Source organism: Rhinolophus ferrumequinum, chromosome 20 (assembly GCF_004115265.2).
Source record: "Rhinolophus ferrumequinum isolate MPI-CBG mRhiFer1 chromosome 20, mRhiFer1_v1.p, whole genome shotgun sequence".
NCBI classification, from domain to species: Eukaryota; Metazoa; Chordata; class Mammalia; order Chiroptera; family Rhinolophidae; genus Rhinolophus; species Rhinolophus ferrumequinum.
In genome coordinates this window covers 18371269-18383950 of record NC_046303.1, presented here as the reverse complement: position 1 = coordinate 18383950, position 12682 = coordinate 18371269, and the positions used below count along the sequence as shown (strand labels likewise).

Sequence of the window (12682 nt, the reverse complement as noted above, 5' to 3'; positions counted from 1 at the left end):
GCCACTGTTTTCTATGCAACACTGTGTTATCTCAGTTGATTAAATAAAGCAGGTTCTTAGTTTACATATCCAGCCTTTAAGATGTCCTAAATCTCTCTGTATATTAATGTTCTACATTGCTAATACACGGGATTGAACTGCATGGGTTCACTTTCCCATTTACGTAAAATTGCAAACATGGGGTTCCATGAAAATAAAATTTTGGTTTGAAAAGGGATAATAAAAAAAAATTTACATTGGTTGACTTATCCAAAATGTCTAAACATATAACCAGGGCAAATTGATCATTTTCTGATGATATATGCTAAACATATATTTGTTTTAACTGTGGGCCTATGTTTTATTCTGGCCCCTCAATTGTCTTCTAGAAACCCCATGTCTGTTTTCAGTCATCACTCTGAAAACAGACACTCTGCCCTTTTTTCTTGAGAACGCAGGCACCATGCAAACTGAGAAACAGACTCTAAAACACAACCAGCTTCCTCTCCCCCTCATGTCTGACCATAGCAATACCAAAGGAAGAAAAGTGATTCTAAATTATGTAAGTGACATCCCTTTGGAAGAGACTTTTCTGTCTCTAAGATACCTGGCAGAAAATACTACATACAACATAACAAATGCCTGCCCTTATGAAATAGAAGTTTCCAGTTTCTGATCTACTTATCTTTTATGACTTCTAGATTCAGTCTCAGCCAAGTGGGAAGGTAGTCACATCTGTATGAACATGTGCCAGGGTCCAAGAGGAGCTGAAAGTGTTCACTAATGTTAAGTTTTGATTAATTTTCCTTCGACAGTGTTCCCTGATCTTGTCCTTCCAAGAAGCAGCTCCTCTTACTTCTCCTCAATATATAGGGTGTTTTTTAGAGCTCTGCTTGTTTGTAGGTAACTGTCACTGAAGTGTCTCTGGTTGTCACTTTGGCTTGGCTATCCTGGGGATTCTAATGGTTTGTAAATTAACCAGTCAACAAGTGACTGTGATTTGTATGACTTTTAAAATCTTTAAGACAAACATGTCATTTGTTAATGATCATTTGACATATTTACGGTAACCTTGGAAGGAACTCTTTATAAAGCAAGCCAGTATTCCCTTCATGTGCTCCTAGAAACGAAGACTTCATATTCTAAATACATCCATTTCCCCCAATTTAGTAAATAAATTTAATTAAGTTCAAGTCAGAAATCCAAGGGGAATTATATTTTTATTTGAACCAGTGATTCTAAAGTTTTTCGGAAGAATATGTTTTTTTAGAACACCAAGATAATAAGAGGGCACTTCTCCTTCAAGATATTAAAATATTTTCTAAAACTACAGTAATTACAATGAAGTGGTTCTGCATGGGGAAGTAGAAAACTAGAATAGAATAGAGTTCAGAAGCATTCAAGGATGTAGAAAGGTATTTGATATATTTAATACTCATATGATAATGTATAAACTCCCACAACCGCATCTCTTCTCTGCCAACATCTATGCTCACATATTGTCTTCCTTCCCTGGGCTGTAAGTTGGAAAACTGGCACTTTTATCTAAGATCAACCATTGGGGTTCTGTACTAGTGTCCATCCCCTTTCCCTTCCTCAAGGACAGTTCTAGAGCAATTCTTACCTCTCTATCATCATCAATTTTTCCCTCTCTAACTTATTCATTACTAAATCATTCCCGCCAGTATTCCAATACATAGTTATTTCTCACTTCAAAAAAATAAATAAAAGAGAACAAACTGACGGTTGCCAGATGGGAGGGAAGTTTGGGGGACAGTGTGAAAAGGGTGAAGGGATTAAGAAGTACAAGTTGGCGGTTACAAAATAGTCATGGGGATGTAAAATGCAGCATAGGGAATACAGTCAATGACATTGTAGTAACTATGTATGGTGTCGGATGGGGACTAGATTTATCAGGGTGATCACTTTGTTATATAAGTGTCTAACCACTATGCTTTATACCTGAAACTAATATAATACTGAATGTTAACTGTAATTGGAAAAAAAATACACCAACAGATTTCTCTTGACCCTCTTTGTCCTCCAGCTGCTCCTCCAGTTCTCTGCTCTCGTGTGCAGTGATCGCTTCATAAAATCTCTATTCACTGTCTTCAAATCCTCCTTCCATTTTCTCTGAGTCACTCCAGACAGGCTTTTGTCCCCATCATTCCACCATAACTCTTGTTGGATTTTGCTTCCACGTTGCTAAGTCTACCAGTTTATTTTCATGCTCATCATACTCCTTGACTATTGACTGTTTTTGATGTAGTTCATGACCCCATCCTCCATCAATACTTTCTTCACTTGGTTCCAAGACATCTCTCTCCATCTTCCTCCTACCTCACAGGTGAGTCCTCCTTTGACTTCTTTGTTGGTTTTTCCTCTTCTTGCCAACTTCTTAATGTTGAAATGCTCAGACTTCAATCTTTGAGCTGCTTCTTCCCAAATTTATGACTTTAAATGTCACCTGTACACCAGAAATTCCCAAATACACATCTGCAGCACAAGATGATGGCGTCTACTCTTCTATGTCTGGAACATGTCTCAGACATGGCACACCAAAACTGAAATCCTGATCTTCCCCCAAAACTCTTCTACCCAATATTCCTAATTTGTTTAATGGCAGCTCCATTCTTCTTAGCGCAAGCCAAAAAACTTATAGTCACCTTGAGTTTGCTATTCTGACACCGCTTTCCAGTCCATCTAGGACATTCTGTAGACAACACCTTCAAAATATATTTTTACCACCTTCACTGCTCCCATCCTGGGCCAAGCCATATTCCTCTCTTGGAATACTGTAAAAACCTAACTGGCTTCCCTACTTTTACCTTTGTTGCTTCTCTTCAAATCAGATCTCAACATATCAGCCAGTATGATCCTTTAAAAATGCAATCAGATTACGTGACTTTTCTTGTAGAATCCCTTTGGTTACTACTATGATACTCAGAGCAAAAGCCAGAAACCCTACGAAACTTTATAAAACCCTATGGGATTTGGTCCCAGTATTTCTCTCTATCTCACTTCTTATTATTCTTTTCCTCACTACTCTGCTCCAGTCACACTAGCCACCTTCCATGAATATATCGTATGTGCTCCAACCTCAGGCCCAATGGCACTAGGGGTTTCCTCTATTTTGAAGTGTTTTCCTTCAGGACATATACACGTCTCACTCCCTTCCATCTATCAGGTCATTGTTCAAATAACACCTTCAAAGCTTTAGATATGATTACAACCTCCGTCTCTCAGCATCCCTCATCCCAGTCCATGTTTTTTCAGTGTAACATTATCAATTTCTAATGTTATTTCATTCATTTGTATGGTTAATATCTTTCCCCTCCCCCAGCTAGAATGTAATATCCATGGAAGGAAGGATTTTGTATATTCTGTTCACTGTTCTAGAATGGCTCCTGGAACATTGTGGATGCTCGGTACTTGTTTTCATTGAGATATAGTTTAAGTAATGTATACAATTCCATTGTGTTTAGTGTTTTCACAGAGTTGTGCAATCATCATCACACTTAATTCCAGAACATTTTCATCACCCCAAAAGTAAAACTCATACTCATTAGCTATGATCCCAATCACCCCATCTTCTCCAAGCTTAGACAAACACTAATCTATTTTATGCCTGTATAGCTTTGCCTGTTCTGAATATTGCATATGAATGAACTTACACAAATGTGGTATTTTACAACTGATTTCTTTCACGTAGCATGTTTTCAAGGTTCATCCATGATGTAGCCTGTATTGGTATTTCATTCCTTTGTATGCCTGAATAATATTCCATTATAAATCATGTGGAAGTGAACTTTTAAAAACATATTGATGCCAGATGGAGTTGAATCATTAGAGATCGGGGGCTGAGTGTTGGCATCCTTTGAAAACATTCGTATTATTCTAGTATGTAGCTTGGGGTTGATAGCCATTGCCGTAGGGGAAATCTAGGTTTTGGTTAAGACAAATAGGTAGAGGGAGCAAGAGAGTTTGGTCCAAACAAGACTAGGACACTAAAGGACAGGTGGGAAGGATTGTGCAACAGTGGGGGCATGAGTCTGTAGGATGGGATGGAGAAACAGAGTAGCATGGTGATAACTGAAAGGGACAGGGACAGTGGACATACATGACCTTGAAGGTCCAAATTAAACCATTACCCCAAATTGTTTCCATCCAAAGAGTAGCACAGAGGGTGGTGACTGAAAAGGACGGAGTAGAAGACATACATGTCCTAGAGGGTCCAAATAAAATTATCTACAATTGTTTCCAGCTAAAGTTGTCTGCTGGGCAGACAGACAGACATGGGCAAATTCATGACGGCATTTGCACTCTATTCATTAATCTGACCTAGCAATTTATAGACAGAACAAACATATGGATTTATTAGTGGTGTTAACCTTTCCAAGCCTCAATGTCCTAAGCCAAAAAATAAAGGTGTCTACTTTTCGGAACTCCTGTAAGAGTTAAATGAGACAATGAAAAACAGTGAATGTATATGAATAAATTTTGTAAACATTTAACACGTTATAAACATTGATGTTTTGTTACCATCATATTAGGAGAAACTGGGAGCCTTACCTAATCAGGAAGTTCCCTTTTTTCCTTTGGAATATGCCACTTGGTCAGTTTTCAGAGGATTCTGATACGTATTTGGTGTGAGGATTAGTTAACCTTGGCTCAGGGCAGGTACTTCCAGCCTTCTTTTTTCTCTCTAGCAAAAGCTTCTTTCCAAAGAGGGGAGCCTCTTTCCTTCTCCCTGCCCCACCCCTCCAGCCTTATCTTGTAGTAGCATCCTGACTGATATGTTGACACTACTTAATGAAGCAATTAGGTGGAGCTTTGCTGACTTACTAAGCTGACTTTGGACTTAAAGGGCTCCCTCTTTGCACTTGGTTTCCAAACTCATTTTCCTTTCTATAGACTCTTTCAAGGAATTCTCAAAAGAGGAGTGGACTTTATTAAAAAATACATATGGATTAAAGTTTATTAAAAAAATTTTTTTTATGTAGTCATGCAACTACCTATTTGAACATAACAAATATAAAGAAAACATCCTAAACTTTGTTTCTAAAAACTTAAGTCTCAAAGTATTTCACAGTATTTATGATGTTCTTTAACGTGACTTGGCTGCTTTATTTCCCCTAGTAGACTAACCTGACCATTAAAAAGAGGGGAAGCTGGCATTCCCTTGGATCCCCTGCATTCCACTTTGCAGATAGTAGGTGCTCAAACAATCTATGGAATTAGAATACAAGACCTACATGGGTACCTTCTGTTACTCCTTTTAGCTTCAGAAATTCAAGTTAATTCAAGCCTCCAGTTGTTTCAGGTAGTTTATATTACATAGAAAGTAACAAACTAAAGCCACATATCTTTTACTAATAGGAGAATGCTCATTTCAAAAGATACCAATCGGTTTGTGTCTTTAAGGAAACTATATCAAGTCAGATACCAAGGTTTGTCGCTAGGAGATACAGAGTTTATTTCTAAGAGCATTGTAGTCGCCAACAGTGCTACTTTTCCTATATCAACATTAAATTGACCCCTCCAACTTCACTGTGGGAATTTTTCCAACATTTTGTTTGCTGAAGCTCTGTGGTCAACCAATAAATCATACTCTTCCTGCTGTGGCCTTGCTTGCCTACTCCAAGTAGGGCTCTTCCTATAATCTCTTACAGAGGCATGTGTCCATCAAGCCTTGGGAGTAGCTCCTTTTTCATCTTGTTCATTTTGGTGTCTCCAGACAGTGTTTTATATGTAGGAGGTACTCAATAAACATTTGGTGATTGATGACCAAACAAATAAATTTCTTCCCATGATCTTGTTTATTTTTGGTAAAGTCAGTCCCTTTTTATAAAGAATGATCCTTATTCTTTAAAATAGATTTCTCTTTTTCTCTTTCTCTTTCTCTCTTTTAAAGGAGACAGCTCCCTAGTTTTCAATGTTACTTTCCACAATCACAGCCTAGGCAGAGGAGAGATCGTAATCTAAGTTCCTGGGCACAACTGGCAAGCTGATGGAGTTCTAGTGGACTCGATACATTCCATAACCCATCTCAGAAAGAGAAGTCATCTCTTTGTAGTGGTGGCCTGTAGTAAAAGATGAAATGCATGAGCAAGATAGTGCATTTTAGCATTGCTTATGTGGGGTGATTACTCCATTGAGCAAATACATTTCTGTTGTCCTGCCATACTTCTTCTTGTCTAAATTCACTCTCACCTTGTTGGAATAGCTTTGGATGTATGTATGGGTCAAAGTCCCTTTCACTTGAGGCCAAATAGCTGTAGTAATAAACAAGATGCTGAATACTGCAGTGGACAGAATTCTGAGAGGTGAGTACCAGGCTTCTCAGGTCCAGTTGTATTTCATGATGAGAGTTTTATTTCCCGTCAGAGAGTCCGCAGAGAATTTGCATGTGTTCTCTTGGCTCGGGTTTCTTGTTTCCTTGTCTGTGGTTCGGAGACATTTACTCTGCCACTCTGTCAGTTTATTGCATCGAACTCTGATTTTCAAGGTTTCCATCCCAATAACTGAAGGCCTGGACTTGATTGCCATGTTGACGGATGATGCTACAATTGCCGCCTGGAATAACGAAGGACTGCCCAGTGACAAAATGTCAACCGAAAACGCCACTATCCTAACACACTGTGCGCGCTGGCCCCTAATGATAGACCCCCAGCAACAGGGAATGAAGTGGATCAAGAACAAGTATGGCACTGACCTGAAAGTCACACATTTGGGCCAGAAAGGGTATGTGAAATCTGAAGGACTGGCTTTCTGTTTAGCTGCTGCGAAATAGATCTGATTTATATAAAGTCCTGGCATGTGTTAGACCTCTCTGCCACTATGAAATGTGACAATTTGGTACTACTTGTTTATATGCCTGCTCATGTTTCACGTAAAGTATCAGTTGCAAAAGCATTTACGTTGGGCAATGTCCACTTACACGTAGAGGAACTTAGATTGGAGGTTAGAACAAACACTGCATTTGAGAGGAAAAATACGTTGATTTCCTAAGGCCAAGAATGGAAACGTAATATATTATAATCCATCCTTAGAGCATTTAGCATATGGTAACACAAGAATTGTCAACTGCATAAATAGGTTTAAAGATGTTAACAGTCAGATTCCTACATATATACTTTGCTTCCAGTGGGATTTTAACATGGCTAGAAATCCCAATATTGAATGCTTGAAGATAATTTAATTTCCTAGTCAAGTTTTACATGTTGCTTTTGAGAACAGAATCTACCCTGAGATTTCCTGTTATTGGGTCTTCATCACATGCTGTCTGATAAGTAGAAAGCTGTCTTGTATGTAGCTGGATAAATACATACTTTATTGTTGAACAAATAATTTTAGATTTACTGATATTTCATTTGACCCTCCATCATCTTTCACATGTAAAATGAAATACAGAATTTCTGTAGTTGTGCAGATAAATGTACTCCTTGCTTATCTGAATACTGGGAGAAAGTTATTTCCGAAGGAGACAGACTGTTTTTGAAGAGTAGGAAAGAAATAAAATGATAGTTCACCGCTTTACATGACTGAACCTAAAGGTTTAAAAAAATGAAAATATGATAAAACCACAAGGCATTTAATAAAATTTTATTTTTTTAATTAAAAAAAGACCTATTGAATGAATTTAAATTGAAATCTATGGTGTTTAGAGAGTTACATTTATTTCAGTCCTGATTATTATCAAAAGTAACTAATTTGCACGTGATCTTCTTAATTCAAACTGTTGAAGGTCACTTGGAAAATACAACTAAAATTAATCTCAAAATCTAATCTTTAATTTCTGTGTAATCTAGTTAAGGAAGAATACTACTTTATTAAATAGTTTTCTCTAAATTATTTTGTCTCATTTAAAATATCTACATGAAATTAAACATAATTTAACATAAATAATTTTGAACATTTTTCCTGTGCTTGTTTATGTTTTATTATCTCCATTCTGACTGAATTTTAAGGTTTTTGAATGTGATTGAAACTGCTTTGGCCTTTGGAGATGTCATCTTAATTGAAAACCTTGAGGAAACAGTAGATCCAGTCCTTGATCCGCTGCTTGGCAGGAACACAATTAAAAAGGGGAAGTAAGTATTTCGGACCTGTTAATGTGTATTGTGTGCTACATATGCATTTGATCATCAGCTTTTAACCCCATAATCAAGTGCAATCTATTGACATCTTTTTGGTGCTTTTTCTGAGTTTCTATTCTATGGAACCTACATTCCAAGACCACCGCAACCTCAATATGATCTATTCTTTCAAACTGTTTGTTTGGTGGATTTAGATTCACGTTATCCAATTCCTGACTTCCAGGCCCTAAAATGCATTGTCACAAAGCTGAGAGTAGTTGCTCCTTTATTAGTTTATGCTAGTGTTTCTCTAACTTCAGTACTTTGAAAAACACCTTTAGTATGTTTGCCTGCACTGCATATCACTTGTATCCCTATTTACTTTATATTTTTCTTGAAAAACAATTTTAAGTCCACTCACTATGTTTTTTTTAAATTTAGTCTTGTCGCAAGTAATAGCATCTACAAAATCACGGGTTTACTGTTTTCTATTTTTTCTAATATACTTAAAATATAACCATTTAGGAAAAAAAATGTTCCTTAGAGGATCCCCAAAGTCACCCCCAATCCCAACACTGGTGGATTACCAATAAGTGGGGAACCCACCCCCCATCCCTATGCCTGTGAGCTCTAGGTGCTGTTTTAAATGGCTGACATTCCCCCAGGGACACTGCTCTCCAGGACATTCTCCCAGGGGCACTGAAGCCATTTCCAAGGAATCGTCATAAATGTGTCAAAGGTCAGAGGCAGCAGTTACCTCTCTCACCAAGCCTGCATCGCCTCGGGAGATTGGGACATCCCAAAGGCTCTTTGTGCCTCTTCACTCCAGAAACCAACATTTTCTAGGTTTATTTTACTGGATTTTATTCTCTTTTTTGTGTGTGTGTATGTGTGTGTGTGTTTTTTCTTTACAGAGATGTAATTTTAGATCTTCCCCAACCCCCTTCTTCTTTTACACCCACTCTCTGCCTCAAAGTTATCTGTCTCCTTTTTCATCACTGGATTATTCCTGTCAATTTTAAGTAGAAACAGGCCTACTACTTATGGATGACTAACTTCTATTTTTTAAATAGTCTCTAACCGATGAGTATAGGATGTATTATACAATTCACCAAGTAAATCCATTTACAGTGACTGACAACTTATAATTGTTTAATAAACCAAAATTTACCCCAGACATGCATTTAGAATAATCTAATAAGCCACTTGACAAACTGCAACTCTAATATAAATGTAATTGTAGCTGTATGTGATGTGTTAAAAATATAGTGTAATATCTGGAATGTCACTAACGTGAAATCCTTATTATTAAGGTTCTGACTCTATTATGAAGGCCTAAAATTTTTTGACAGGGAAATACATATTCTCTAGCTTTAACTTGGACTTTCAATAACACAATTTAAGGGTAAAAAATTTGGTGACTCTCTATCTATCTATAATATAATATATATTTATTTTTGGATAATCCAACATTTCAGAGACTGAAAAATTTGAGTCATGGTTTTTCCTCAATATAGATATAGTTAAGTATCAGTGAGAATCCCAGAGGCCTTTTATTTTAGAAGCAAATTATTTTACATAGATCATCATGTCTTTATCCCAAAATATCAGGCCAGAACAATTTATTCCAAATAAAAATAATATTTACTGTATAAGTATACTCTATTAGGTTTTATAGAGCTGATCATATCATTCCAGCATTTTTTACAAGGTCAAGAGAAATTAAAATGATATGTAAGAATATAACAAATGCTGTTTATTTCTGTGCAGTTATTACCTTAACAATCCCAGCTCCTATACTCTTATGTGCAAAAACAACCACTTGTATGAGGGTAAATTTCATATCTGTATCTCCAGTTTTTCTCACGTCCCTTTCCCATGCAGATGTTTTCAGAGTATTTTTACCCAAAGGATCTGAGTGCTGGTGGAGTCCTTATATATTCTATATTCTACCAACCACTGAATAAACCTTCTCTGAGCGCTGCTGTATGCCAGGCATTGTCCTAGGGGCTGCAGGTTCAAAGTATGATGAGGTATAGACCCTGCTCTTAAAGAAGCTACCTTTCCCTAGGGGAAACACAGACCTATAAACAATAAAAGGAATACGGTGCCATTGGTGAGATGATAAAAGTATGCATGGCAAGGAGTTGTCAGTCCCATAGTGGAGACTTGGAAAGGCTTTATGGGAAAACAAATTACATTTGATTACATTGACACTTAATGTGAGTTTTGTCAGATAGACAAGTGGGAGAAGAGAATCATAGAACGAGAGACCTAATACCAAACAGCAAAACACATGAGACAGCCCAACATCTTTGAGGAACTGCAAATAGGATCCAAATCAATGAAGAGTTTTTGTGTTGGGGAGGAAAAGAGAGGAGTGTGGAGAGATGAGTGCACTGGGAGAGGCAAAACTGGAGAGATGAGCAGGGCCCAGAACATGGATGTCCTTGGGCACCCACAGATGACCCATAGATTTTTCCTATAGATTGATAACTATTTTTATCCCTCGCCCCAAATACACTCAAGGAGCCCATTCCCTATCAGTAACACTAGTTGACAATAGCAATGGTTTTCCACCAAAGAACCATGCCTTCCTGGATAACAAATCTGGAATCTCACATTTTCACTTGAGGATCATGAACGTAAGTCATGGGGAAGCTAGTGAAGACTCTGAAGCATGCTGGGAGTAATGCGATCAGGTTTATGTTTCTGAAAGGTCACTCCGCTGGTGGTCTGAAGTATTGATTAACAGGGCATGGACCTAGAACCAGAGTCTAATTAGCAAACAATTGCAGTAATCCAGTTGAGACATAATATGAGCCTAAATTAAGGCTGTGACTGTAGGGATAGAGAGGAGAGGACAAATCAAAGAATTGTCAATCAGTTAATACCACCAGTTCACGGTCATTACTGGAGGGTGATTGCCAGTCTTCTGCCGGGTTAAATGATGGTGTGATTTCTGGAGAGATGTGATATAGGAATAGGGTTAAGTATAGGGAAATATTTCACATGGAGATTCAAAGATTGAGGTGCTGCTTTAACATACATTCTCATAAAGGAAGTCTGAGGAGCCTTTAGACATGAAAGTAAGGAGCTTAATAAGGAGACCTTGACTGAACCTGTAGATTGGGAAACATCTACACAGGGACATAATTAAGCCATCATGGTAGATGTGATTATCAACAGAGATGCTATACAGTCAGAAGAACAGAGGGTGCACTCACTCCACAGATGGGAAAAATGGCTGCTGAATGAGCTTAGTTAATGTTCTTGGATGCGCTATGACTACGTGAAGTTTAGTATGTGGAAACCTAATTTCTTAACCAGCTTTTCCAAATAAATTGGCATTATCATCTTTCAGTAGAAATCCTATAAATGCTACTGTGCTAAGCTAACTCTTACTTTTTCATTCCATTTTCCCCCCAAACCTTCTTTATTTTCCCACCAACGTTTTGGAATCTATGTCTCGTTTTCATATCTATACCTTATGGTATAGGTCAGGCCTTTCATTTCTTTATGCTGACTGAAATGATATCTTTGCATCCTTTCTCTGCTCACTCCTCTCCAACCCAGAGAGTGGTTAAAATAATCTTTTTTCTAATATTGCTTCTATCTTAACTCCCCTGTTCAAGAACGCATTAGAAACCTCTAGTGCGTATTGCATTGAATTGAATTGAAGCTCTTCTCTTAAGCCTACAAAATGCTCTGTCTGTTTGATACTTCTGGATATCCTTTCACCAACCTCATTTTTCATTACTTCACATAGATAATCCCCCGTCCCATGATGTGCTGTTATACTTTTCTTTCTACAAGTCCCAAATTCACTTAAATGCAACTGCTATTTAATCAGTTAAATGGGAATTTAAATTTTCCACAATTAATGCCTCCCACACATACTATATTCCATACTGTACCATTGTGTTATTTTGCCTCATATGTCTCTCTTACAATGTACTTAAATATTTTTTGTTCCTATATATCCTAACTGAAGTACATGTTTTCTGTGGATAAGAATCATATATACTATATGCCTTTGGAAAGACGGTTAATCAAAATAAAAACAAAACAATAAAACATAGACTTTTATTTCTGGCATTATGTTGGGTTAGATGTGTGAATACTGAAAGACAACTGAATAGGTTAGTTAAAATATTAAAAACACCTTTTGTCACTTAGCTGTCAACTTTTAGTCACACACACACACACACACACACACACACACACACACACAAAAGTATGACTAAACAGCAGGAATTAGAGCGACAAGGAACACCAAAACTGGTTTTCTTTCTGATGTACTGGTTAAAAACTGATGACCTTGAGTTTCTGTTTTGATGGGTATACAGAGAGAGAGCTTGGACCAAGCCCAGGGTCTATTCAGGGTGTAAAGTCTACTAAGAGATACCTGTATAATATTATAGCTTCAAGGGCACACACCTTTGTTTAAGGGTAAATTTGTTTAAAATAAACAAAAATACTAGCACTAAAGAAAGGAAAGTTTCTTTTCTCTATCTTCTCATTGGGAAGAAGTAGGGAAATATTCCCTGAGAATTCCCAACCAGAAACCATCCTTCTGAGGAATGTTCAAGACAGATTTTTACTACTTGTATACGCTAAAAATC

At 37.3% G+C, this 12682-nt stretch overlaps 1 protein-coding gene across 3 annotated transcripts in view; it reads left to right on the top strand.

The window, feature by feature from the left end:
* DNAH11 (dynein axonemal heavy chain 11) overlaps positions 1 to 12682 on the top strand; it is a 294793-nt gene that overhangs the window by 212463 nt on the left and 69648 nt on the right. For all 3 annotated transcript variants that reach the window (XM_033088403.1, XM_033088404.1, XM_033088405.1), the window contains 2 exons: positions 6488 to 6723; positions 7950 to 8072. In XM_033088403.1, the coding sequence (XP_032944294.1) occupies positions 6488 to 6723; positions 7950 to 8072 (359 nt within the window). The remainder of the gene's footprint in view (positions 1 to 6487; positions 6724 to 7949; positions 8073 to 12682) is intronic.